The 27,543-nt window shown below is 35.3% G+C and overlaps 3 protein-coding genes across 13 annotated transcripts; 2 read left to right on the forward strand and 1 right to left on the reverse strand.

Moving 5' to 3' along the window:
• The first annotated feature begins 3,053 nt into the window (after positions 1-3,053).
• Positions 3,054-4,838, forward strand: LOC147485161 (uncharacterized). Its single transcript, XM_086571721.1, has one exon. The coding sequence runs from the start codon at positions 3,318-3,320 to the stop codon at positions 4,731-4,733; it is 1,416 nt and encodes a 471-aa protein (XP_086427847.1). The 5' UTR covers positions 3,054-3,317; the 3' UTR covers positions 4,734-4,838.
• Positions 4,839-12,687: 7,849 nt separating this feature from the next.
• LOC147485162 (exostosin family protein) lies at positions 12,688-18,998 on the reverse strand. Its single transcript, XM_086572536.1, has 15 exons — positions 18,853-18,998; positions 17,313-17,802; positions 16,945-17,038; positions 16,594-16,780; positions 16,245-16,503; positions 15,760-15,975; positions 15,590-15,676; positions 15,363-15,497; positions 15,033-15,146; positions 14,657-14,904; positions 14,451-14,531; positions 14,128-14,359; positions 13,829-13,927; positions 13,538-13,723; positions 12,688-13,172 (listed from the first exon to the last, which is right to left on the reverse strand). Exons 2-15 carry the CDS (start codon positions 17,637-17,639, stop codon positions 13,071-13,073), a joined length of 2,367 nt encoding a protein of 788 aa, XP_086428662.1. The 5' UTR covers positions 17,640-17,802; positions 18,853-18,998; the 3' UTR covers positions 12,688-13,070.
• A 3,900-nt stretch (positions 18,999-22,898) lies between these two features.
• On the forward strand, positions 22,899-27,372 carry LOC147485163 (polyadenylate-binding protein RBP47B'-like). Of its 11 annotated transcripts, none has more exons than XR_015200925.1 (10): positions 23,110-23,358; positions 23,422-23,905; positions 24,286-24,368; positions 24,447-24,577; positions 24,922-25,018; positions 25,401-25,562; positions 26,131-26,231; positions 26,340-26,628; positions 26,750-26,927; positions 27,007-27,372. XR_015200925.1 is itself a non-coding variant. In XM_086570308.1 (9 exons), exons 1-8 carry the CDS (start codon positions 23,152-23,154, stop codon positions 26,428-26,430), a joined length of 1,356 nt encoding a protein of 451 aa, XP_086426434.1. In that variant the 5' UTR covers positions 23,110-23,151; the 3' UTR covers positions 26,431-26,443; positions 27,007-27,205. The 11 variants fall into 11 exon arrangements, 5 of the variants coding, with proteins under 5 accessions (XP_086426436.1, XP_086426434.1, XP_086426435.1 ...); XR_015200928.1 differs by having other exon boundaries at positions 23,111-23,358; positions 24,292-24,368; XR_015200923.1 differs by having other exon boundaries at positions 26,340-26,927.
• The last annotated feature ends 171 nt before the right edge of the window (positions 27,373-27,543 follow it).

The raw sequence follows: 27,543 nt of genomic DNA on the forward strand, positions 1-27,543 counted from the left end.
AAAGCTCCTCCCTTTATTTAGGGCGGGTATTGATATTTTATAGGATTGGCACTCCTTTGGTAAAAAGATAGAACAATAATGATGATTTCTTATATGTCTTTTTATATCTATATGCCCAATAGTTTTACGGCATTGCGTTGTCACAAGGTTACACATTTTACAGTATTGAGTTGCCGTGAGATTGCACAATCCATGGTATCAGATCGCTGTGAAATCACATATCCCACAGCAGGGAGTTGTTGTAGTTTTTTTTTTTTTTTTTTTTTCAAAGTGAAAATTTTATTGATACTGATAACAAATTTTACAAATAATTAGGACAAGCGTGCAACAAGCTGCGCTGCAAATCCTTTCTGAATAGCAAATCATATCCTTCTAAAAACACACTCATAAACAAACTCATTAGAACCAGCTATCATAACGTTACTGTCCATAACTTTCTGAAGTCTATTGAGAAGCTCAACAGACTATTGTTCCAAGAAACCGAAAGTGTCGAAACTAAACGGAATGAAACAATGTTGGTTAGCCCTGCAAGCTTCCTCATGTTTCTCCATCTTTCCTGTCGCTACTCTCTTAGCTGTTTCTCCCACCTCAAAGTCACCATTCCCCAACCCTACCAACGGAGAGACTCCAGTTACATCAACACATGTATGTTTTCCCTCAGACCAACTGTAAATCAAGACATCTGCAGGCCGAAGTGTCGATCTGCCATCATTCGAATCAGTGAGAAAGTTAACGGGAGTTTCTTTCTTCACTTGTACTTCAGCCCTCCAAAATGCATCACACAAAATGTCTCTAATATGATCATGTCAGTATTTAAAATCCGAAAAATGTCTACAATGTGCTACATGGTCCCTATAAGCATCTAATATACTCTTTTTGCATACAAAGCAAAGACCACCATCGGAGTACAAAGAAATCATAAGACGGTATCGGAGAATGGCACGATACTCCACCTGTGACATACGTTGTCCAAGTCCCTCCATCAGAATAGCAAGTAGAAAATCTTTTGCATGTTCCGACTACAAACATCCCATGACTGCTTTCTGACGAGCAGATAACTCAAACTCCTTCTCAAGACTAACATCAATTTTACAGTAGAAAGCTTTCGCCAAAACTTTTTGTGGTTTTGAGGGGACAGTAGCATTCACAGTTAGAGAATCAAGGTCAAAATCGGGAAGACATAGACGCAATGCACTGGTAGCATTATCAAGGATCCCACCCATAGGCACTGAACCACAACTCCTAAGAATGTGGTTCTGAAGTCTGAAAACGGGAGGCCACAAAAGCAAAAGCAGAGACATCAAATGCACAATAGATACCTAACCCGCCAAGGCGTAATAGAAGCGTCACTAAACGCCACTGCAAATCCCCGAAGCTAGGACCATCAAAAACTATAATACCCTGCAGAACCATGCGAAGGTGCTGATCAAAAGTCTTAGCTGCATCCTTAAAAAAATGATGGTGGACAAGTACGAATCGCAAAGACCAACTTGGAGAGCCCAACACAAACTCATAAGAGTGCTAACTCACACTGTGGATCCTCCAATACAGCTAAACGGTTCATCGAAGTCATAACTTTTTCAACACGCTTGCAAGCAAGCCTCTCGAGGTAAAAGTTTTGTATAAATGTATCGCCGTGTTATTAAGTATTTTGATTTAAGTTATTTTCTTTCTAAGAGGTGGAATAGAATAACCCGGTTAAAACATAATGATCATAAGTCTGTAATGCATTGTATGCCCCATAATAGGTCCTATTCTTCTACCCTTTCCGGGGAGTCGATGACTATTCATAGATATTACCTTGACACCAAAGAAGAGTTCGACCCAATGCTTTATTTCTGTCCTAGTTGATCCTAATTCGACATTAAAAGTATATTGATTGTTCCCCAATAACCGAATACTTTTGTCTGTAAATACTGCATATTTGATTCCAACCATAAATCCATTTTCTTCCTTATGAGTTCTAATATCGATAAAAATTATATTTCTTACTGTTTATATGTTATGGTATGAATATACCATACCAATTTGTTATGTATTACCATAAAAATGAGGGGTGTAGAATAAAGGGGTGCCAATCCCATTAGTTGGGGTGTCAATACCGCCGCCCTTTATTTATTATATGCACACTTACATTGTACGGGGAAATATATTATTTTTTTTTTTGTTGCTAAATGGTAATTGTACGTATTAAGCAAAAATGAAAAAAAAATGTTATAATTACAGATTTACAAGCAATGAGAGCTATTACGTTAGAAAAAACCAGTATAAGCGGATTGGAAATTCAAATTTACCGAGTTCTTGAACTTTTTGAGGCATTTTGTTGTGTGACCTATCATCTAATTATGGGTGCAAATGGATAGTTTTGGATTCAGATATGTCTGTATCCGAATTCGAATTCGAAAATTTATACCGATATCCGAATTCGACGGATATTAAAAAAATTATTCGAATCCGATTTCGGATATTGAATAATATCAATAATATCCGATCCGAAAATTAAAATTTTATTTGCTTTGAATAATTCATTTTACCACTATAAGAACTAGTTTAAATATATATAATTGTCATTTATTATTATTATTTTGTTATTATAGTTTTATATTATTAGTTTATAATTTTATATAATACTTTATACAATAAAAAACAAATTAATTAATTATATATAATAACTATTAATTTTTTTAAATCAGATCAGATATTATCAGATGCGAATATGACAGTATCGGGATCCGTATCCGAAACCAGTTCGAATATAAAAAAATTATTCGAATTCAAAATTTTCAGATAACATCCGATTTTTTAAATACAAATTCAAATTGGATTTGAATATTTAGATATCCACTTTCACCCTTTTATCCAATACCCCTACCCATCTAAGTGGAGATTAAATAGGGGTGATGAGCCTACTAATCATTGTGCTAAATAGTCATCCATAATTAACAAATCAATAGTAATTTCAAGGAGAATATCTAGGATTAGTTATGCCACACATTGGTTAATATCATCTCAACCACTCAACACTTGCCACGTTCGTAAGAAATCACTACTTTGAATAATAAAAAAAAGTCCACTTCATTCCTTCCACCCATATCCACACTCTCACCTTCTCACCAGTTTATTCACGCACTCATAAACACAAAACACACATTCACGCGCTTTCCTCATTTACTCCTTTCCATTACTTCAATGTTACCTTCGATCTCATTAAAATTGCTAGGCTGTTAAAGCTCATCTTCTTCTTCGCCATCTTAAAAGCAACAAACCAATAAAGAGAAAGAAAGCTAGAGAGTGAGCAAGAGTGAGAGAAAAGAGAGATGGGATACTCAACCAAGACCAAGAACAACAATGAAGGATGGGGGCTGGGTTTGTTCTTAGTGTTCTTTCCTAATGATGGTGATGAGAGTAGCAAGTATCTTGATAAGAAGAAAATGCTATCTTCATCTACTTCCTTTCCTTCATTCAAATCCACAAGCTCAACGCCAACCAACTTCAATGATCAGCTCTTCACCAAAGCTCAATCAACCATCTCAATTTGTGCTCTTTTAGTTTTCATTACACTACTTCTTTTCACACTATCAAATTTTGATCATCCTATTTCTTCTAATCCAACTAGAATTGTTGTTCCTAGAAGATGGTTATCTGAGAGTCGTTTTAATAAGTATGTAAGCAAGAACAAAAGTTGTTCATCCTCTCATGCGTTACAAGGTATGGGTACCTTGTATCGCAGAGGTACTCGGGCAATGAGCGACTTAGTTGTCGCTCATTTAACCGAGGATTTGAAAGAAGAAGATTTTCTCGTATTTTTACGAACGCTTCATTTGTCCGGAATTACTTCTAGAGCTGATGTTGTTGTAATCTTCTCTTCTTCACACATATCCAGTTTTTCTTCCTTAATTCATCAAGAAAATGAGTCATTCTTCAAACTCGTTCAGAACTCGACACAAGTGACCAAGTTCGATTTGACTCAGTTCACCAAAGGAAGGCCACAAGGAGGAGAGCCTTTATGGGGAAAGAAGATTCATACTAATTATAGCAATGCAGGGGGGGGTGTTCCGAAGACTGAGTTAAACTCACTGAGTTATGGATCGGTAGTGGGTTTCGAGGTATCGGAACTTGATCCTGAAGAGTCATTTTCTGGGTTCTTGGATCATGTTCCGATACGGCTCAGGAGATGGGCTTGTTATTCAATGCTACTTGGTCGAGTCCGAAGAAATTTCAAGCACATTATGTTGGTTGATGCTAAGGAAATCATTTTACTTGGCGACGCCCTGGCCCGAGTCAGGAATCGAGGAGCTGAATCGGTCATTTTATGGAAGAGCTCAGAGAAAATTCGGTCACACGATAAAAAGGATTCAAAATTGGTGAATGCCAATGTGATTACGGGTGGAATGCGAGGCGTAAGATTGTTATCAAATGCGATGTTGAATGAGATGGTGAGAGCAGCAATGCAACGGAAAAATAAGAATGCAATTTCGGACGCGGTGATATTGAGTCAACTCGTTAACAATGAGTCATTGTTGAAGAGCTTGAGTATAATTACAAGCACTGAGTCACCGATTCCGAGTGCCAACTCACTAGTGAGTATGAACGCACTACCTTCTTCTATACTAATGGTATATCGTGAGAATAATAGGAATATAGATGTTAATTATATTCTACATAGAGAAATATGCTCATTTCTATTGGATTCATTTGTTTATAAAGATTGTTATAAGAGAAGTACAGTTTAAGTTTCAGTTTAGTACGTTAGTGTTTACATCACTACATTTTTTTTTCTTTCTCTAAATTTTGAAATATTGTATATTGTTCATGTTTTGGAATAGTATTTTTGTCTATATTGAGAGTTTGAGACTAATCATTGATGATTGAAATTGAAATCGGAATACATTCTTCTTTGTTGTTACCTATTGTCCTTTTTAATTGGTATAATGTAAAAAAAATTCCTTCGGAATAGAACAAACGTTGACTGTGGCAGAATTGGAGGGAGTAACACATGCAATCTCTCCATTTCCTCAATTTTATTTTATTTATAATAATAGTCCGGCTACACAGTAACCGGTTACTGGGATCATATCCCAGCAACCATTACAAGTTGCCTTTGAATTGTCTCGGTTATAGATCTCGGCACACACACGGATCTCGGATCTAAATCAATGGTGACTTGTAACGGTGGTTAGGATTTGATCCCAGTAACGGGTTACTAAAAAGTCGAATCCTTATAATAATAAGTTGATAACATACAAATGTATGTTTTTTTCGATAATAACATGCAATCGTATTTTCGATGATGAATCTCTTGAGAAAAGAGTCTTGATATCATAGATATGGTGAATTCGTGGTATGGCTCAAAATTTTATTTGTCATGGTTAGTATACCCAGAATAATTCCTCTAAGTACATTTCGGACTCCCATATAGATTTTTCTCAAGCTTTAAAGAATGTCAAAATCAGTTTATAAGCATCTTTTCCGCGATGCTTGAATGTTAAAAATTGTTGTTTTATTCTGCAAAGGTGTTTGTCCATACCATCAAGTAGCATGCTTTGGTTAATTTTATTCTTAAAGTAGAGGCTTCCATAGGAAATACAGGGCGAAAAGTTGATAGTTTGAAAAGTATGATTAAGGTAATGCAGTTCTTCGTTGATGTTGCAAAGTATATAATATAGATCACAGTTTCATTCCTCTTCCTTAAACTAGAAATATACTATATACTTGATTCAATATTTAAAATTTTCTCGCATGTGGAAAATTTTGCTTCTTTTTTAACTTTGTGGAAGAATGTCAATAAAGTCGGTGGACAGCGCAGCCAGCGAATGAGGAAGAAAGCATACATCTGTGGTGTAAAACCCCATATTCGGGCTTTGAGTGAGTTGGACTTAACATGACCCCTAAACCATGGATCAAAAACAAAAGGGGGGGGGAGATCCCTTTCTCTACTAAAATCTGGGGGTTTGTTGAGGAGGTGATATGGAAGTTATCATAGTACAAAATATCAGGATATGGGTATTTATCGATACTCAATTTCTGGATATGTATCGTGGATATATTCCTCTCTTTGGGGATAGTTGACATTGTTTCACATGAAAATATCGTGGATACATCTAAAATATCGACAAATATCGTAGATATTATAGATATTTATTGATATATCATGATACATTATTTATATTTATTTAAAATATAATGGTAAATATTAAATAAAATTGTTATATCACAAAATATCGTTAAATATTCCAAATGCAAAATATCCCCAAATATCACAAATATTGAATAGTCTGATTTATATCTCATTTAACATATCATTGATATTTATATATCTTTTTCTGAAATCTGAATAGATATCCCCAAATATCGCGATATATCGGGATATTTTGTACTTGGAAGTTATTTCAATTTGGGGGTTTGTTGAGGGGGAGGGGGTGATATGGAAGCTATTTCAATTAGTTTTTTTTTGTGGTATTGGAGTCTCTTTCACCCTCTTCTCTACGTAATTGAAATTTAAAAATAGAAAGATAAGGTTTGCTAGAAAAGGCCAAAAAAAATGTTGAAAATACAGAAGAGATTTTATCGAATTTTATTAAAAAATTTATATATTTTAGGTATATTATTGTTTGAGATTTAGAGTGTTACAGATTGATATCAAAGCATTAGACTATCTTAGACTCAGGAGAGTCTAAATAATTTTTGGAATGAGAAATGAATTAGTTGTGGGGTATGGCTTAGAAGTATAGTATGTTACTTTTATATGATTCTATTGTTTGGTTTTGATATTGTTGTCGAGTTTTAGGGAATGTATAGTGATTGTGATTGACTCCTTGTGGAGAGAAATTGTGATTGTGATGACTCTTTTGGAGCGTATGTTGACTCATTTGGAGCGAACGTATGTTGTTGCAGTATTTTTGTAGTTTTTAAATCGCCTTAAAGATATTGGTAGTGGTCTCGGTACATTATGTGCATGAACGGACTTTATGTTGTTGGGTTACTGTTACGGTAAAATATGTCTAATTTAGAGGTTCATTGACTTTGCAAGATGTGTTTACATCTAAGGGTGTATGATGACTCTTAAGAATGATTCACTTACTTTAAAATGGGCATTGGCCTAAGCTAGCGATGCTTGAGACTTGTATTGGTAGTGTTTGAATTCTCATATATCTTTTTATTTTGGGGTTAGTTAGACTTACCTCTCATACTTATTTTCAAAAATATTAGTGATTCAAGATCCAACGGCTATGAGATGATTTTTTTTTTTTTTCCAGATGAAGAATCATAATCTTTAGATCTTATAAATTGGGAGTATCACTAATATTTTTGAAAATAGGAGATAACACTAATTGCAACTAGTAATGGAGGATAAGTCTAACTAACCTTTTATTTTGATACTCTGTTAAGTGTTGGTATCACAATAGGTGTATAATATGGTATACATCCTAAGTTTTAGTTGGATGTATTTAAGAATAGTGTGTTATGTGAGATAATATACTATGAGTTTTGTCGTGTCTATACCAATTGTGGGAGTGACTTTTGGGGTGGTCATGGTACAAATTTGTATATGGAAGGACTACTATTTTGTTGTGTGTGTTTTACTCTTTGGAGCGTGTTGGTTTCTTTATAGTGTACAATGACTCTTAAAAGCGACTTGGTGAATCTTCGTAGCGTGTTGACTTTGATGAAGTGTATAATGACTCTTTATGAGCGACTTATTGACTCTTTGGAGGGAGATAATTTTCTTCTATATGGTTATCGACTTAATCAAGTGATGCTTGGATTATATGATTGGTGTCAAAATTTCATTTAAGGCTTGTCGGATGAGTTAATCTAGTTATCCTTAGGCACTTGACATTAAGTATTAGTGAATACTTATTATAAATCGATTGAATTTCAAAGTGGGAAGAATAATTTTGTGGACATATAACTATTTGTTGTCCATAAGACCTCGTGTTGATTGGTAGAGAGGCTGCCCAAAAAACTATTTACCTGGCCCACAAAATGTTTGGACCAATGAGAAGCTGTTGTTTGTGGACAAGTCTGTCCACAAATTCGCTCTCAATGTAAAACTCCACTTTTTGGGCCTCGAGTGAGTTGGGCTTAACATAACCCATTTAAGAAAGAGAAAAGTAGGGTTTGCTACATAAGGCTAAAAAAATGTTGAAAATACAAAGGAGATTTTGCCAAATTTTATTAGAAAAGTCATGTATTTTAGGTATGTCATTGTTTGAGATTTAGGGTGTTACAGGTGGATTGGATGTTTACGCACTCAATTTGCTAAGAAAAGGTAACCCAAAAATTAAGGGTTTTTTAGACATTAGTCTTACTATTACTATAATAATTAAACTTTGGTCTAGAAATGCTGAAATATTAGTTTTTTGTCATACTTCTGCTACTTGACCTGACTGTGATCATGTTACTTGCTCTTTTAAAATGGCCAAAATGCACCTCAGCATGCGTCACACGCACTTACAAGTAAAACTAAACTCAAATATCTAATTTAGAGTTAGGGCTGTCAATGGACCGGACTAGGCCCGAATCCCAATTGGATCTGAACGGATAGTAGTATAGGGACTTAGACTTAAAATTAGGCCCGGTAGCCTTAATGGGCCAGTTCTAAACATACCTATGTTCGGTCCGTTTGTAGTCCAGCCTGACATTTTGATACTTGTAGTTGTGTTTTTTATTTGTTCTTAAGATTGATCAATATTAGTTTAAGTTTAACACAGTTAGAACAAAAAGAATTTTTGGCCTGTTGGATAAGGTGGTGGTTGCCAAAGATAAGACCTTAAGGTTCAATTCCCATGACCAAAAAAGAAATTTTGAGAAATCAATCACTATATTTCAGACTTGGCCAACCTGATCAGTCTTGAGTTCGATAGGACTTAGGCTGGGCCGGGCTTAACTTGAACTTAACAAAATTGTAATCGGACCAGACATGGACATACGAATTCGGCCCATTGACAACTATACTTATTAAAGACCATACCCTAAACAATGACATTATTACCTGGGTCAAATTCTAACTTATCTTTAAGAGTGAGAAAAGACGATGGGTGTATTTAGGTGAATTTTGCTTTTCATAAGAAGTGGGTTCTGCTCTTCATAAGATTATGTGTTATAGTGGATCTATGTGATTTTTGGGCTAGAAAACTAAAATCATTATTTATTACATGGACGGATGGACCAACATAAGGAGCATAATTTTAAACTAATTTCAAGGTGGGGGGTGGACTGCATAGGACAACTTTCTGCTCAAACAAAAAATGAGGAGAGTTTAGTCAAAATGGGTTATAACAGAAAAATTATTAATCCTGTTTGGTTTTAGTCACAAGGAAAAAGTGGATGGGTGTAAGAGCATCATCAACGCATTGTTATAATGTGTTTCCAATGTGACAGTTGACAATTTATTTAGCTAATTAATTTCATCACCAACTTGATGCCATATTTGTTAAATCGTCGTTTTGATTTTAAGAATTGTAAAACCGGAGTCAAATTGGTGAAGAATATAGAAATGGTGTGCACGGGACAACTTAATGGAAAATAAAAAGAGTGGGACGGGACTACATTTTAGCCGTCCGGCATTTTTTTTTTTTTTTTTAATAAAAAATAAAACTTTTCAATTTTGTATGTGTTAAAAGATGTTGGACGGGATAAGTTTAGCCGTCCAAAAATTTTTCAATTTTTTAATGAAAAAAAATTAAATTTGACAAATTAAAATGGGCTATACTATTTTTTGGGATCGAGTTTAAGATAAACATATTAGTATTCTAAAACAACTATTCCCGGCTATCGAAATAAACCCCAAATTTGTCAAAAATGCGTTGGTACTTGACACGTTTAAAATAAAAATTTTTTTTGATCTCAAAAATTTACCGCTGAAAAAGCTAGACGTGTCACTATTTGAAAATTTTTTTTTTTAACAACGCGTTGATGATGCTCTAACTACTCTAGAATCTAGATGCATTCAGTGGTGTAAACAAGCATCTCATTATGCATTCAGTGGGAGTGCATATATAGTTTTGCATATTATATCTATTGTAGATGTGTAGAGGACTTAAATAAGCATACTATAGCTTTTTGACTCCTCATGAATCATGGATTATATTTTGATTGCTCATTTAAAGTGAGTTTAAGTAATAGAGCAAAGCTGGTTGAGAAGACTTGTGCAAAAAAAGATAAGTGGTACAAGTCAATGTTGAATGTCAGATTAATATGGATATTTATGTAGTAAATTTCTATCAGGAATTTCCTCCTTTTTCCGCGAGACTTTTGGTTTGTCTATGGAGTAACAGAAGATACACATTGTCTAAATTCTAAACCATCGTCCTCTCTCATTCTAAAAAAATTGTAAAAAAAATTACATGTGCTATACATATGCTATGAAATTTACATGTGCTAAATGTATATATCATTTGTAAAAAAATTGACGGACTATACATGTGCTATGAAATTTACATTGGTATCCTCTAAGGATGATTATTTAGCTAACCTCAATTTAATCAGTTTAGTGTGAGCTAGTAATAGCGGTTAATTGACAAAAGTGAACGAGAGACTTAGGAGTGTGAAAGGAAAGCGTGGAGTCTAAGAAAGAAGAGAAAGTACACGAAGAGAATGTGATGCAAGTCATGCAACTAATAATAAGCTAGGGAGTTGCGACCACAATTCACTACCCCCATGTGCTATCCATGCCTTTCTACCTTTAGGCTTGACCCTGCAAAGGCTACTCTGTTGAAATGCCCAATATGGCATACAGCCTGACCCTGCTTACTTCTAGGTATTGAAAGTGTTTAAAAATCGTTTTGTATTAAAGAACCACAAGTTTCTTGGATGACTAAAACATTTTATTGATGTTTTCATGTTTGAAAATCTCGATCACTAATTGTATCGTTCAACTAGGCCGGATCTCAAAAACATTGGGTCTGTGTAGGATTATTACTCTTTGATCTTGTAGTTTCGAAATAGAATCTAAATCCTAAAGTATGTCTCGATACTCAAAAGACTCATTGTGTATATGGTGCCCAACCGAAACGATTCGGTGTATATGGTTCATACCTCAACATAAATTATATGAATAACTGTTGTTCATATGAACAATCATTGTTCATATCTATTTAGGGTATAAATCAAACAATGTTCATACCTCAACATAATATATGATTAATAAGAATATATATTAATTGAAGTATAGACAATCATTGTTTATACCTATTTGTGTTGTTCATACCTCAACAATCATAATTATTGTTCATACTTCAACATGAGTTATAAATAATCATTGTTCATATCTCAACATAATGTATGATCAATAAGAACACCTATTGGAATATAAACAATCACTGTTCATATATTAATATATTGTATGAGGTACGTTCACCTATTTGGGTATGAACAATCATTGTTCATACATTAACATAAGATATTAATACATATTGTTCATAGCAAAACGACAAAAAATATAAAATTGAATAATATTTATTTCAAATCTGGACTATTTGTCTTTACAGGTTTTTTTCACCTAAAAATTGTTCTTAAAAGTGATTAAAAAAACCCTTAGCTCTAAGAGTGATTTTCACTAAAAAAAAATGGGTCTTGAGACCAATTTCTTGTTTACTCAATATCTAGCAATTCGTTCTTTGTACAATAAAATGAAGTTTCTAAATAACGTAAGGAAGATTCTAAGACTTGTGTCGACGAGGACTCATAGTCCTTCCTAACTTGGGAAGGAAGGAAGTTCGTATTAAGACAGTTTCTCTTTTTCCATACCTTTCGTAGTGGCGGCAAGAAGTCCAAACTATCTTGGAGCCCAAGCCACACAACTCTTTTAAATACTAAGTTAAACAAAGCCTAATAGTTCATCATAACCAGACATCAGTTCAAATACCACAAACTATCAGCTCAATGACTAGAATTCTCTGCCACTTCTTCCCAACCGACGTACTTCCACCACCTCAATCTCCTTCAAAGAAGAAAGTTCCTCACCACCACCAACAGCAGCCGTCAAAGTTGCGCAACCGAAAGAAATGAAGGCATGTAGATTGGTAATGGATGGTAATAATTCCAGAAAGTGGGATGTTAATAGTTCAAGAAAGTGGCATGGGCATGATGGTGGGGAACCACAAGTTATGTTAAAGAAGTTGTTTCCCTAGGAGTGTCAATGCATTATCCAATATTTTTGTGGAATTCAAACCTACGCCGCCCTGGTTGTAAATTGCATTAACATGGATATCAACTATTTTCACTATTGTATTTTTCTTAATATGATTTTCTTTTTTAACTTCTAGTACTAGGCATTAATAAATTAGATTGGATTGTGGTCCTATGGTCTTCATTAAACTTTGTGTTTAACTCTTCCCTTCCTCTCTTCTTCTTGTGGTGGGTTTGGTACATTCGTTTTTTCAATTTGGCTTTCTATTCAACCTATGCCATTTTCCAAGTTCCAACCTATACATGTCGTGTTCGACCAATGGAACCACAGCTATTGTTCAAACAAACACAAACATATATACATAATTAAAGGTTTTGTTTGTTATTTTATACTCACGACAGATGCCAAGATATATAAGACATCAGAAACAGGTTGCGAACTGTAGACATCTTTCTCTAAAAAAAATGCTTAAAAGAACTCAATACCTTCAATTTACACGAGGGATGTCTGTTACTAGAAGGGACAACGCACTCTAGTTTGTGATGAACCAAAAAAGCGCAAAAAAGAAAAGCAAATTGAATCGCTGAAGCACTTGACAGAATCAATATGCAAATACACATTCCAAATAAATTTTACCATACAAAACAATTGAACTAATGTTTTGTTTTCCGCTTATACTGAGAACTATACTGAGAAGGGAAAAACTCTTTAGGCTCTTTGGCCTTCTTCCTTCGCTTACTGAGTAAAACAATTGCTAAATTTTGATATACATTGAGGGGTAAATGATGTGAGAATAACATTCTTGCTATAAGTAAGAGCAGGGAATGAGAATTGTACCAAATGGGATATGCTCTGTCGCAAGTATGAAGTTCTGGAATCAACCTCAGTTTCTGAGGGCAAAAGAATCACTCTATACGAAAAATGAGCTTGTGTGTCTTTAGCTGGTGCTTCGGATGCATTCCTTTGCTAACCCAAAGTCCTTCGGTATATGATCAAGTTTTTGTCTCCAGGGTTCATTGTGTAATTTGTAGTGCAGTACCTTGTTACACCAAAACATAGTTCAGCTGATGTATGCTTTGGCTAGTTATATGCAAATTGCACTGTACTTATATACAAGCCCATGCCATATCTAAAGGCACTATGTAGATGATAATTCAGCTGAATTTTAACACTAAAGTAAAGCAGTATGTGAACCACCACATTCGTCTGTTATACCAAATTGGAAGCAAAATAACATAATTAAGTGTAATTTTTGAGATATAGTCAGGGTGGTTTAGTCATCAACCAGTGGTTTATGTGACGCTAAAATTCAGTGATTTCAGCCTACTCGTATATATATCATAATTAACCTCCCAAGGGGAAGATGGATAATAATCTAACACTTACTGAATGTACAAATGGTACCTGTATGAAAGTGGAGAAAACGTCATCTTCACTTAATCTTAAAAACTCTATTGCCCAATCAGCCACGTGACCATAGACACTTCTCTGCCTCTCAGCCTCCAACAAAACAGAATCACGATATAAGAATCTTTGCCAGATCCTCTGTACATTTGCCAACATGAACTCTATTTCAGTCTCATTAAAACCCTGCAAAAGAAGAAGAGTGAAAGGAATATATTTTAGTTGATAACTTAATAAGTCATAACTTGCTCCTTTTGAACCACATTAGAACCTATAGAAAGAAACAAATACCCGAAGAATCTTTGTTAAGTTTGAAATCTCATCTTCACGAATTCGGACGGCAAAGCTTTCATAGTTCAGCATATTTTCATACGGTAAGAATATCCCATCCTGAGGAAAGGTGCAGAATTAAAACAAAATAACAAATTTACAACTTGCAAGTATGAAAAGGTGGTCTGCATGCATAGAGGGAGATTTAAATGAGAGGTTCTCTGATGAACTGCAGACCTTCCATCCTAATTTCAGGCTTATAATCTACTTCTATAACCTCTTTCCAAATCCTGGTTAAAGCTAGTGATTGGACTTAATACCTGAATGACCACAGGAATGCATCCATGTAAGACACTATCTTCTATGCGACCACTCCAACCATCTCCAGGTAATACACCACAGAAAACAGAGGTGGCAAGATCTTCATAATAATTATTGGAACGCAGTGGAGTCACAATCACATCTTCAGTATGCTGTTTCCCAAGTTTCCCTTCCTTGTCAGGGCTTGATCCAAATTCTTCTGCCAGTTTCTGTCTGATTCCCATGCTATAACTGCATAATCAAAACAATGCCAACACATTGGTGTCAAAATGGGACGAAAGAAATACCCAAACATTTAAAAAATGTACTTCAGTTTACATACGTAGCTTCAGGCCTTCCATTTTCATAAGCTGGGCCTAAATTTCCGTTGAAGTAGAAAAGTTTCTTACGCTCCTTATGAGGCCTGCATACAGACAACGTCCAATAAATTCTATCCTATTAACATGCCAAAGTTGAAAGCTGTCGTCCTAAACCAGTGAAGTTCCAGGGAGATTTAAACACTGGGATAATAGTTCAATGAAAGAGTACCTGGACCACAGTTTCAATCTCAAGGAACCTGGGTCCGGGACCTTCCATGCAGGAAGTACAAGATCCTTCTCAGGATCGAAGCATGGATGGTTGCCTCTTCTAGTAGATGGAATGTCATCCCAGTTGTCAGCCCAATACGCTGTTGTTGAGTGATTATGCTTTGAGTTTGTGTTCCCCCAGTGAACTAACATCATGCTGTTCCAAATCTCCTTGGGAGCATAGCAAGCACCTTCATCCCATGAAAAAAACTGCCTTCAGATATAGAAACACCACCATTAGTATATACAGTCATTAATATTGCACATTATTTTCATCAATCAAATACTCATCACTCCTCACATTTGCAAAATATAAGCCTCCTATATTTAAATATTACCCAAATGTGGTCTCTCCCTGATGAGCGGTTCCAGTAGTGATACTGCTCAGTGATGTGGTCATATGCCTTCTTATAGTATTCCAGAGTAAGGGAACTCCTCAAGCCCAAGTGGTTCTGAGGACAAACAATACTATCAGATAAAAATACTTCAGATGTCAGAACCATCACATCTTATAAAGTTTTAACGACATCAAGACATATGCCATAATAAGAGCAGTAATATAGACTTTATAGTTTTATAGTAAAAAACTACAATTGAAGAGAGTAATAGTCCACGACTCTGTTGGCATGGTACATCAGCTCCAACCAATAACCAACTACAGAAATTACCTTCATACTTATATGCGGCGCATCATCTGCCCGAGTTATAATGCATGCATCAAGAACTGGGACAAAAAAATAGTCTGCTTCTTCACCATTTAAAGTTCGAAATGGACTAGCCAAGATGCTTTCATAGAGTGCCATCTGCGGAAAAAGAATAACACAAACAGTAAAAAGTTAAGTCAACTTTAACATTATTCTGCCTGGTATCAGTATGAGATGAAATTAAGTTACACCTGTGAACCATACAACTGATCTGTCCACAATGTTGCATTCTGTTCAATATATATTCTGTTTACACATTCAAACCTGAAATGCCGTCCCTACAACACCCAATACAGTATTAAATTACGGAAGATGAAGAACTCCTGCTGAGAAAATATAATGGTTAAGTGATCATGCTGACCTCAAGGAGGTGACTGTTGAACTCTGGGGGTAAATCGTAGACATATATAAGGGGTCTTTTCTTTTCAATCACCGTATCAATGTTAACATGATCTGCAGTTAAATGTGCATTATCAGGAACATGAATTGTGGCTGGTCTCAGCCATTGGGGCCACTCCTGTACAGATGATGAAGCAGATGGAATACTGCAATCTGTTCCATACCAGTCACTGTGACACTGAAACAGCATCCTGGACGTGGTTAGACAAGAAATTCCATAAAGAGAATGGTTGAAAGATCATTAGTAAATGTGTCGCATAAAAATTAGTAAAAAGTGTGACAGACAAATTACGAATAACGAAGTTCATTTTTTGCTATGAGTAAGCCTCTATAGCAGACTACAGTAAACATGATCCTTTGGATCAATTTTTCTTCATTCACCTCTGTTTGTAGAGGAAGTGATTATCCATTCCTAGATGTACAAAGAAGGAAGTTCCTAACATTTACCTGACAAAATCCACCTCGACAGTATCCATGGCCAGAGCACTGGTTTATACAGCTGCACAGCACAGGCACCTCACAGAACCGCCCAACGTGACAATCATACTTGCAATCACATTCCTCTTTAAATTTCACCTTGGATGCATATGCTTCTAATGGATCCACATTACACCAGCCAGGTCTGCTAGTATTTGTTGTGAAAATATTGTCCAGGTCTGCTTTTGCCCAATCGGTCAACTTTGGACCACCGTTCTCTGAAGGTAAGCTGAAACAGATTATTACACCTCTGATCAATTTCACAGAGGATATCATTATTCACCACAAGATATTATCTGGAGACTTCAGGAGTCCTTACTTGATCTGAAACCCACAGGCCTCAGCTACTGGACGATTTGGGTACTTTGTTCCTTGTCCACAGAAACACATAGCCCTTGTTGTATCACAATAAGCAGGGCAGATTGAGACAATCCATGGCCCATAAGGTTGCTCTGGTGATCCTGGTAAATTGCACTCCAACTGCAACCTCTCAGAACATCCTTCCCCTATAAAGTAGCAGACCTTATATAAGATCCCAGTAAATGGATAACCAAAGAAACTCAATACATCAAAACCATTTAAATTTTTTTTTTAAAAAAAAAATGATCACAAGTATTATCATGCAATCAAAAATTAATAGAAAAAATGAACGTAAGGAGGAGATATAGACCTGAAAATCCGTGAAAACACCTGCATAGTCCCACTTCCCGGTTGCAAACACCTTGGCCGCTGCAATTACTCTTGCATGTCTTTCCACCTATTCTCTGTAGACAGAACCAGTGGGTGTAAGTAAGAGATAAGGTCGAAGCGATTAATCCTATCCACAACTCTACAATCAGTGCAAATGCTCAAATTTCCACAAGTAGGAAAAAACATGAAAATGAAGTAATGTTGCTCAGATCTCCTACTATCTCTCATTGATGAGATCAACATATAAACTGCAAGCCTTTTTATCCAAGCTTGAAAGTTCAATTCTCAAAAAATCATTGTAATAAACAAATAAAATACAAACACTACACTATTTTCACGTCTCCGTACCTCAACAATATTGACTGTCCTATTTGTTGAATCACAGCCGGAAAGCCACCGTCCAATTTCTGCCTTCCATGGTGCACCATGGTAAACCACAGCATTATGTGAATCAGCAGGAAATTTATGATCTAGGTTGGTAGGTGGACCAACTTCTCCACTCAACCCATTGTTTGGAAAAGAAGAATTCTGAATTTGGCGGGAACTTAAGTTACTGAAAGATGATGGCACCAAAGGAAACAAAAACAGATGCACAGTTGACACTAACGTAACTAAGGAAGCAATGGCTGCTATCAAAGACCATGAGCATTTCCAAGTTTGAACAGTGGACATCATCTTAACACTAATATCCTGAGGAACCAAACTCTACCAGGTCAAAGGATTATCATGAAACAGTCTTTTGCTGGTTCCTGTTTCACCATTATTATAAGAGCTTTAACTCCATATACATATAGCTCTCCACAGATACCTGATCACTCGCTGCACAGAATCCTCCTTACTGAAATTAAGAGCAAACAATTCAAATATAGTTAGGCAAAATGGAATCATATTTTTTTTTTCGGCAAAGGTAAATTGTACAAAAACAGACAAATTTGACATTTAATCATTTTCTTATTAATCAGTTAAAGATTGATGGCACATATTATCCATATTCAATGAATAGTTCATCTAGAGTAATATTACTTGGACAGACTTATTTATCATACCAATATATGACAAATTCTCAAAAATACATAGGCATTACTAACAACTGTCCAGTCAGATCCAGTTAAATGCTGTTGGTGTCCTATTATCCCTCTAGAATAGGGCTGGAAATGGAACGGGTTCAGGTCGGATTTTCACTCAAAACTCTTTACCATATTTGGATCCATCTAGATTCGGGTTGAATTTCGGATATCCATATCCATTAAAAAACACCGAAAAATACACTATTTTAATGATTTTCATATATAAATTAATTTTTAGGCATCACAATATAAATCTTGTTAAAATGATTCGGATTTTCGGATATTCGGGTCGGATTCTAGTCACAAACATAGATACCATATCCCTTAAAATGGATTCAGATATGGTCGGATTCGGGTTACATCCCGTACCATTTCCAGCCCTACTCTAGAACACATTACTAGCATATAATTGTTGAACCTTGTTATAATACAGGATCTAAAGTCCCTTTCGATCATGGGCTATGTGTCACTTGCAATGGGAATACACTAGTTCAAAAACTTATATGCTTTCGACAAGGCATGTAAAAGAAGTGATCAAACAACATAATCCAACACTTTAAACATATAAGTATCAGTCAAATTTATTACAACAAAACTTCCCTATGACTTTTTATCCAAATCCCATTACAAAGTATGCATTTTTAGAAATCTAAGAGTGTGTATCACTCAAAATATACGAAAAAGATAGGTTCTTTGCCCAGTGTAGAACATAACAATTACAGAAACCCAATCCATAAGCAATGCAAACAAGTTTAAAAAAATGTCAATCTGAGTAATAAGTCAACCACGTAACGAAAGGAAATAATGTTGAGTAAACTAACCTGGCTACACAGTTATTGGATCTGTTATTCAAAACATGAACGTTGACATGATATTTAAGAGCAGGCCAAAATGTTAACAGTGAGAGAGAGAGAGAGAGAGGAGGAGGAGGAGACTTAAAAGCCGCCAAAGGTTTCGCTCGCTGTTTGAGTTTGAAAGAAGAAGACCAACGCATTTATTCCAAAGTGTGAGAACAAAGTTGGTGCTGATGATGATGAGCTAATCACAACAAAAAGTTGTTAATAATAATCACCACTTGTGGGTCTTAAGATGGTGACATGTGTGGGCCCATGTTCCAAGCATGTAATTATTATTATTAATCAAAGGTACACTTGAGAACGTGGTTATCTTTAGAAGTTTAAAAGTCTCTTTAATTTGTCTAGTTTTCTGAGATCCGTAACTTAAAAAATATTATCATCATGTGTTAATTAAAGAGGAAAATATGCTAATCATGTGCACTTCTATGAGTGTGACAAAATATGTATTTGGTGGATGATATTCTTTATACAATATTAGGGTATGCCCGTGGTTACGTCCCGCGAGACCTCGATATGTCTGTGGTGTTATTCCGACAATTTGTTGTGCCAGCAAAGCCAGCTATGCCTTCGGCGCAAGGCTAGCCCAATTATCCATTATCCATAAACCCAACAATATCAATTGGGAGCAGCCAATTGTGCAATATCATGTCAAATTTGGAGGCCCAATAGTTTATGGGCTAGCTAATAGTTTATAAGTCTAGTCGCAATTGTTCATTTTTGACTGATTTTTTGATAAATCTCATGGTATTGATTACACTTAACAAAATTTCACAAACTCTCCAAACACTTAGATATGTCAAGTTATATTTTGGTGAGAATGATTATCTACTATTGGATAGAGTTTTTTGGGCCCCACACTTCTTTATTTTGTTAGATACTTGATAGAGTTTTTTGGGCCCCACACTTCTCTATTTTGTTAGATAGATCCACGTGATTATATTTGTTTTTTTTTTTCTATTCACTTTTTTGTAGTAGGGCCAACAAAAAACAAACAGTAAAAAAACAGACAAAATTCATAATTTAGATACAGAACTAAACAAACAATTTTGTCCTAGAAAACAAATAAAAAAAAAAAAAAAAATAAAAAAAAATTTGACCGGCTTAAATGGCTTAAATGGCTATATGGGACACGTGTCCATAAAACAGCAGTTGGCATATCAGAGTTACAACTTAAACAGCTGACTCACCCGAGGCCATTTATAAGTAATAGAAATTAGTATATTGCTATGCAGTGGGGCGTGGAAAAGGGAGAGGGAGAGATTGAGAGCCTGAGAAGGCGTAGTGGAGAGGGAGAGGGAAGAAGAAAAGAGATGAGGAAAGAAGACATACATAAACCAACCAAATCAAGGACGGATGCAGATTCAACAATAGAGGGCTAATAGCACTAATCGTTACTACTATTTTTTTTTTTGTGAACAGTTACCACTATATTTATGATTTTTTAGCAAAGTCAGGGGTCTACAGCCCGGGTCAGCCAACTCATAAATTCGCCTTACCAAATGACCTTTTATCTATATACCGCTGTGCCCAAAACGTTCGTCCGCTGACTTGATTATCACGTTGTTTTAAAACATTGTTGACCACTCTGCTTAACAACTTGATCTGGGAACTTTCTACTACGATATTGCCACTTCTATATAATATTTTCTCTTTGAGTAGCCTCTATCCTGGCAGGAGTCATGGGACGTGTATGAAACGGAAAAAAAGATACATATATAATAGTAAAAATCAACGGATAACAGGCTGTGAAGAACAAGTCTCGAAGTCTTGACTATAATTCACTGAGAATTAGTGTCAAATTTTCATGTAATTTTTTGTTAGAACTATTTTTGCATGCATTTCTTTTTTTCAATCGATTGATTGACGTACTAGTTCAAGTTGAATTGGTGCATGAAGCCAAGAAGTGTCCTATACCTTTTTGTCCCCGTAAAAGCAATGGGTGATAATTCAAATTCCTGTTATTGTCTGGACTCTGGAGCGTTGAGTACTTAAGTCTTTGCCGCATTGATCATTGATGGTTTTGGGCCTTTGTCGTGGCGTGAAAATTTTATATAACTAAAAATTAGTTTCTAAGTTCCATTATGTTATCCAATTTGTCGAGTGTTGGGCACGGGCGTGTTCAAACTTTAGTCTATTATGGTTTAAAATTCAGCGAGTGACTCTATAGTAAAGTTTGGGAGAAAAATTCTAAACGACACATTTTTTTTAATCACTCGTAAAAACTGGGTAGATGAAAGGTCAAGTATACTCTTGATACGAAATTAAAAATGGTTTGGATAAATGAAATGTGAAGTATATCCCTTGTACAAAATAATAAACGGCATGGTCCAACCGAAACGATCCGGGTGTATATAATATGAATAATGATTGTTCATACCCATTTGTTTATTATCTATTTAGGGTATGGACAATCATATAATTGTTCATACATTAACATTAACATTAACATAAACCATAAACACTAATTGTTAATTGTTTGTATCTATTTGGGGTATGAACGAACAATCAATGTTCACACCTCAACATAATGTATTATCAGTAATAATACACATATTGGAGTATGAACAATCACTGTTTATGATCAATGTTTATGATCAATGTTCATACCTCAACATAATGTATGATTAATAAGAATACTATTGGAATATAAATTGGAAAAAATAGCCAAAGTGGATAACGTACTTATTAAATTCGTCAATTCAAGTAATATGTTAACTTGCCGTTCAAATAAACCGTTATCTAATATAAACAAATTCCCTAATTCAAAAGGTTTTTTTTTTCCCAAAATGAAAAATGCTGGACACATATACATATTCAGGGCATCTCATATGGAAAAACCATTTTTCTTGTCAACATTTACCTAGATTGACATTTTTCTCGTTTTGGAAAAAACTTTTGAATTAAGGAATTTGTTTATATTAGATAACGACTGATTTGAATGGCAAGTTGACAAATTACTTAGATTGACGAATTTAATAAGTACGTTACCCAAATTGACAAGAAAAAAAGTATATTACCCAAATTAAATTATTCGGAAAAATACGTTATCCACTTTGACTATTTATTATATTGGAGTATGAGCAATCATTGTCCATACATCAACATGAGCTATGAACACTCATTGTTTATATCTATTTGGGGTATTGTTCATACCTCAACATAATGTATAATCAGTAATAACATTTATTGGAGTATGAGCAATGATTGTTTATACCTTAACATGAGCTATGAATAATCAATGTTCATATATCAATATATTGTATGAGGGTATGTTCACCTATTTCGGCATGTATCAGCATAAGATATGAACACTCATTATTCATAGCAAAATGACATAAATAGTAAAATCGGAAATATTTATTTTCAAATCCGGGTCATTTGTTTTTAAGGGTTATTTCCACTCGAAAATTGGGTTTCCGAGTTATTTTAACAAAAAAAAATTGTCCTTAAGAGTAATTAAAAAAAATCTTAGTTTTGAAAGTGATTTTCACTCGAAAATGAGCCTTGGGACCAATTTCTTATTTAAAATTTTTCTAGAACTTCCAAATATAACACGAAAGTGAAAACAAGAAAGAACCATCTACACAAAATAATAAAGACGACCTCATTGATGGAATAATAGGTTGTCCGTTTTATTGGTATTTTCTTATGAACATATCAGAGAACAACATAACTTGAAGAACATAAAACAACACTTATTTGTGTGCACCATATTCAAAACTTAAATTTTGTTAAACTCTAATTTAGTTTGTTTAAAAAAGTGACAGCTTCTCCAGCAATAATATAAGCTTTGTAGCTTCATCTTCGATGCAAAACTAGAAGCCCGAGAAACATCATTCATCCTCTTCTATGACAGACTTCATAAAAATTAGTTAAATCTATTTGCACAAAATAAAGATAAACTCAAGTGATAAAGATATCATTAGTGGAATAATACATTATTTTGTTGGTGTTTTCCTAATGAAAAGATTGTAGAACATCATAAGTTCTTAAATGGAAAACAACAACTTGTACCAATCACATGAGCTAGAAAATTAAACTCTCAGGTTGGTATATATACACACACTAACACACCAAGTGTGTTTGGTATCAGTCTAAGTGGTAGATGGAAAAGAATAAGCCAAAAGATATCCACAACTAATGGAGTGTAATATGCCGACATATATCGAGTATATGCCAAGATTTCATAGTAAAATATCGAAATTATGAACTACCAAAAACCCACCCAAGTGAAGCAAAAAGCAGGACTGAGAAATTTTTGCAATGGATTCACAGCAGCAGCAGCAATGGACAATGAGTGGAGGAGGAGCACAACAAGCAGCAACATGGTCAGTACCACCAACAAGTAATTACAATCATCATAACTACCAACCAACTACTCTTGAAGAAATAAGAACTCTTTGGATTGGTGATCTTCAATACTGGGTCGAAGAAAATTACCTCAATACTTGCTTTGCTCACACTGGAGAGGTAAAAAAACAGTTCTTTTATTTCATCTTTTTGGGTTTGAATTAATATTTAGTATGTTGGTAGGTGATGTCAATAAAAATCATACGTAACAAGATTACGCAACAGCCTGAGGGTTATGGTTTTGTGGAATTTGCTTCTCATGGGGCAGCGGAACGGGTTTTGCAAACATATAATGGTACACTAATGCCTGGGACTGACCAACCATTTAGATTGAATTGGGCGTCTTTTGGGATTGGAGAAAGACGTCCTGATGCGGGACCTGAGCATTCTATTTTTGTTGGGGATTTAGCACCGGACGTTACGGATTATTTATTGCAAGAGACTTTTCGAGCTCAGTATCCGTCTGTTAGAGGTGCTAAGGTGGTGACTGATCCTAATACGGGTCGTTCTAAGGGTTATGGATTTGTTAAATTTGCTGATGAAATGGAAAGGAACCGGGCTATGAGTGAAATGAATGGGGTGTATTGCTCAAGCAGGCCAATGCGTATAAGTGCTGCTACTCCAAAGAAGGCTACTGGTTTCCAGCAACCTTATACTGCACCCAAAGGTAATAATCCTTTTCCTAAGAAAGAAACGATACTACTGCTATATTGTATATTAAAATTTTCCATTTTGTATGCAATTTTGTCACTAGCTTTTTAATTGTAGCTATAACCTTTTAACACATCTGGAATTGCCGAATTGGTGTTTATGTTGTATTGAACGTTAAGAGTTATTGGTGCTAAGTTCTGCTTGAAAATGGTCCTACATAGTTTGCAGATATGCATAGTACTCAACTGTCCACTGTACCGATAAAAAAAAAAGATAAGCATTGTGCACAGCTGTCCATTGCACAGTTTGTTCCTCAGAGATTGTTAGTGGATGGTTTATGGTTGTGGACAGACTTACAAGTAAAATTTCTTCTCTAATTTCTCAATTTGTTTGTAGCAGCAGTATATCCAACACCTGCTTTCGGCACTGCGGCAGTGCAGCCATTTCCAGCTGTAGACAATGATATTACCAACACAACAGTAAGTCAAGGTAAATATATTCTGAATGAATTTCATTCCCATCTTTAAAAGTTACTGATTGTCTTATTTCTACTGCAGATATTCGTTGGTGGTCTGGACCCTAATGTCACAGAGGAGGAACTGAGGCAAATATTTGCGCAGTTTGGTGATCTTGTCTATGCAAAAACAATACCGGGTAAAGGATGCGGCTTTGTACAGTTTGGAACTAGGTATATTTGAATCCCCCTTTTCATTGTATTACCCGGTTTTGTTTTGCTTTAATTTATGTTTTCTTATATTTGTTGATTGATTAATTTATGTATTACCCTGTTTTGCTTCGTTTTAGACTTTAGCTATTTTCTATTGCTTGCTTGTGACTTCCAAATTCTAAACATTAGAAGCATGCTACTTTTAGCACATTATTCTTTTCTTTATGCTATTAGCAATTTAAGGATATAATGTTGTATTTCTGCATTGGTGATCAGTCAGGATGGTCGTTTACATTCATTGATATTCAATTTCTTTTATCTATTTGTCAGTATTTAAGGTTTTAAATCTATGTTTTTCTGTCTAGGCAATCTGCGGAAGCATCAATACAGAGATTGAATGGAACTATGATTGGCCAGCAAACCGTACGCCTTTCATGGGGTAGAAGTATGACAGCTAAACAGGTAAATCCATGATATATGCTTGCTATTGAATAGGAAGGGCCTTGAATTAGATTTCTATTTGTGTGCATATATGGTGTGAGGATGTCTATAACATTTTATTCTTAGAAACCAATGAATTTTGTTTACTGTAATTATTTCCCTACTTATGAACATTTTGAGGAGGTTGAGGATTTGAACAATTTATTTCCTAACGGGTTTCAAAGCAACAAGTGTTGATGTTTCATGGTCACATTCCTCACATATTAATCATGACTGGAACACAATTGCCCCGCCTTCCTTCAAAGTTCTTTTCTTGATTTTTAACTTGCCAAATACTGTTCTAAAATGTTGGAGTTCCATTTTTACATGGCCATTGATCGATGTTTTACTGTCCAAATTACAGGATCAGCCTGGCGCCTGGGCTCAGCCAGCAGATCCCAATCAGTGGAGTGGTGCTTATTATGGTTATGGGCAAGGCTATGATGCATATGGTTATGGGGCTGCTCCAGACCCTTCTTTATATTCATACGGTGCATACGCGGGATATGGGCAGTATCCTCAACAGGCAAGATATTTCAAACACTTAATTTGTCAAATAAACCTTATGTTTAACTCTTCTTTCGAGAATTTTTTGGCATGTGTTTGATTGGCCTAAAAATTTGATTATTAGTGTTAGTTATTATTTATAGGTTTATGAAACACTTGAGAATTGGTGTGCGTCTATGTATTATGGACACTCCATATTTTAAAAATAATCCATGTCGGATACGTATCCACGTATTTGTGTCAAACATGACACACACGTATTGTATGTGATATACCTAATTTTTGGTACTTTGCCATATCGGACACTTTGTATCAGTGTCGGATGGGGTATGCAGTGTCAATGTAAATTAGGTGTGCGATACTAGATTCAAACAAAGGAGGACTAAATGATGGAAGAAATTATCTATTGATACTTGGACTCTATATATTATTTTTTGCATCTGTACATTTTAATTTTCTTTAAGATGAGCCCTGTTTCATCCTTTTAAATTTTAAATTATGCAAATCATGAAGGTATAATAAGCATGAATATAATTCCATTGGTAACCAAACTGTTCTCAAGACATTTTCTGCTTCTTGCTTTTCAGGTGGAAGGCATGCAAGAAATGGTAGCTATGGCAGGTGTTGTCCCGTCGGTGGAGCAGAAAGAAGAACTATATGATCCGTTGGCTACACCTGATGTTGACAAGTCAGTTTTCCCTTTTGTCAGCTTTCATAACTTTATTCAATCAGGTCTATTATTTACTTCATGGTTTGTGTCTAAATTTATACTCATTGTTAACTCCTTATATGCCAGGTTAAATTCTGCATATTTAGCCGTCCATGGAAGTGCTATGGTGGGGCGACCTTTGTGGTTGAAAACTTCAGCACTCTATCAACAAGCTTAGCCTACTGATTCTGGTGGTTTTTCTTATTGGCGTGTTTGCTGGGAAATCTTGATCTGGTTTCTCTATTATTGAGAACTTCTTATTTTGATGGGATAAACACTGCTTTATTACTTGGCTGTCTATGGAAATGCCATGGTGGGGCAACCTTTATTATAGAAAACACTCTCACTGTCTCACAACAACCTTAACCCATGTGCAGTTTGTATTCTGGTTAAATCCTTCTGGTGGTTTTTCTTATTTCGAAGGCAACTTTGGTGTCTTTACAAGGAAATCCTGATCTGGTTTGTCTCATATTATTGTGAACTTCTAATTTTGATAGGTCAAAATGCTGCTTACTCTGGGGTCCTTGGAAGTGCAATGGTGGGGCAACCATTATAGTTGAAAACCTTGACACCCTCATGACGAGCCTAGCTGCGTGCAGCTTGTACTTGGTGGGGGCGAACTTTGTGGTTGAAAACTTCAGCTACTCTATCAACAAGCTTAGCCTACTGATTCTGGTGGTTTTTCTTATTGGCGTGTTTGCTAGGAAATCTTTATCTGGTTTCTCTATTAATTGAGAACTTCTTATTTTGATAGGATAAATGCTGCTTTATTACTTGGCTGTCCATGGAAATGCCATGGTGGGGCAACCTGTATTATAGAAAACACTCTCACTGTCTAACAACAACGTTAACCTGTGTGAAGTTTGTATTTTGGTTAGATCCTTCGGTGGTCTTTCTTATTTTGAAGGCAAAATTGGTGGGTTTACAAGGTATATTGAGCAGTCATTTGAGGAGCTTGATGTTTCTTAGTTGTGCCGTACCACTAATTTTCAGGCTAAGAAAGTTTTCATGTATACTATGTCCGTCTGCTTTCTTTATAGGATTGTGTTTCCCTTTACCTGAACTTCTGCGAGTAAGATGAATATACATCTTTATGGAGTTCAAATATACATCTTGGATGGAGCTTTATGTTTCTTATAATTTGAGTAAATGGTGTTAGTTTAACTTGCAAAATTCAGGTATACAATATTGCAGAACAAGAGGCTTACCTATATCCTTCTTATTTGGTAACCAACTTGGGGGACAATTGATGTACTGTTAGTAATTGTGTTTATGGTTGCTAAATTTTCTT

This window comes from Coptis chinensis, chromosome 7 (genome assembly GCF_015680905.1).
Source record: "Coptis chinensis isolate HL-2020 chromosome 7, ASM1568090v1, whole genome shotgun sequence".
Classification (NCBI taxonomy): domain Eukaryota; kingdom Viridiplantae; phylum Streptophyta; class Magnoliopsida; order Ranunculales; family Ranunculaceae; genus Coptis; species Coptis chinensis.

Excerpts from the sequence above, each read along its gene's own strand:
- LOC147485161 (XM_086571721.1), top strand. The coding sequence starts at position 3,318 with ATGGGATACTCAACCAAGACCAAGAACAACAATGAAGGATGGGGGCTG.
- LOC147485162 (XM_086572536.1), bottom strand. The coding sequence starts at position 17,639 with ATGATGTCCACTGTTCAAACTTGGAAATGCTCATGGTCTTTGATAGCA. Across the intron at positions 17,039-17,312 it reads GGACAGTCAATATTGTTGAG|AGAATAGGTGGAAAGACATG; the intron begins GTACGGAGACGT and ends TTCTGTCTACAG. Across the intron at positions 13,928-14,127 it reads GCATTCCTGTGGTCATTCAG|GATGGGATATTCTTACCGTA; the intron begins GTATTAAGTCCA and ends ACCTTTCCTCAG.
- LOC147485163 (XM_086570307.1), top strand. The coding sequence starts at position 23,152 with ATGGATTCACAGCAGCAGCAGCAATGGACAATGAGTGGAGGAGGAGCA. Across the intron at positions 24,578-24,921 it reads TTTGTACAGTTTGGAACTAG|GCAATCTGCGGAAGCATCAA; the intron begins GTATATTTGAAT and ends TTTTCTGTCTAG. Across the intron at positions 25,019-25,400 it reads GAAGTATGACAGCTAAACAG|GATCAGCCTGGCGCCTGGGC; the intron begins GTAAATCCATGA and ends TCCAAATTACAG.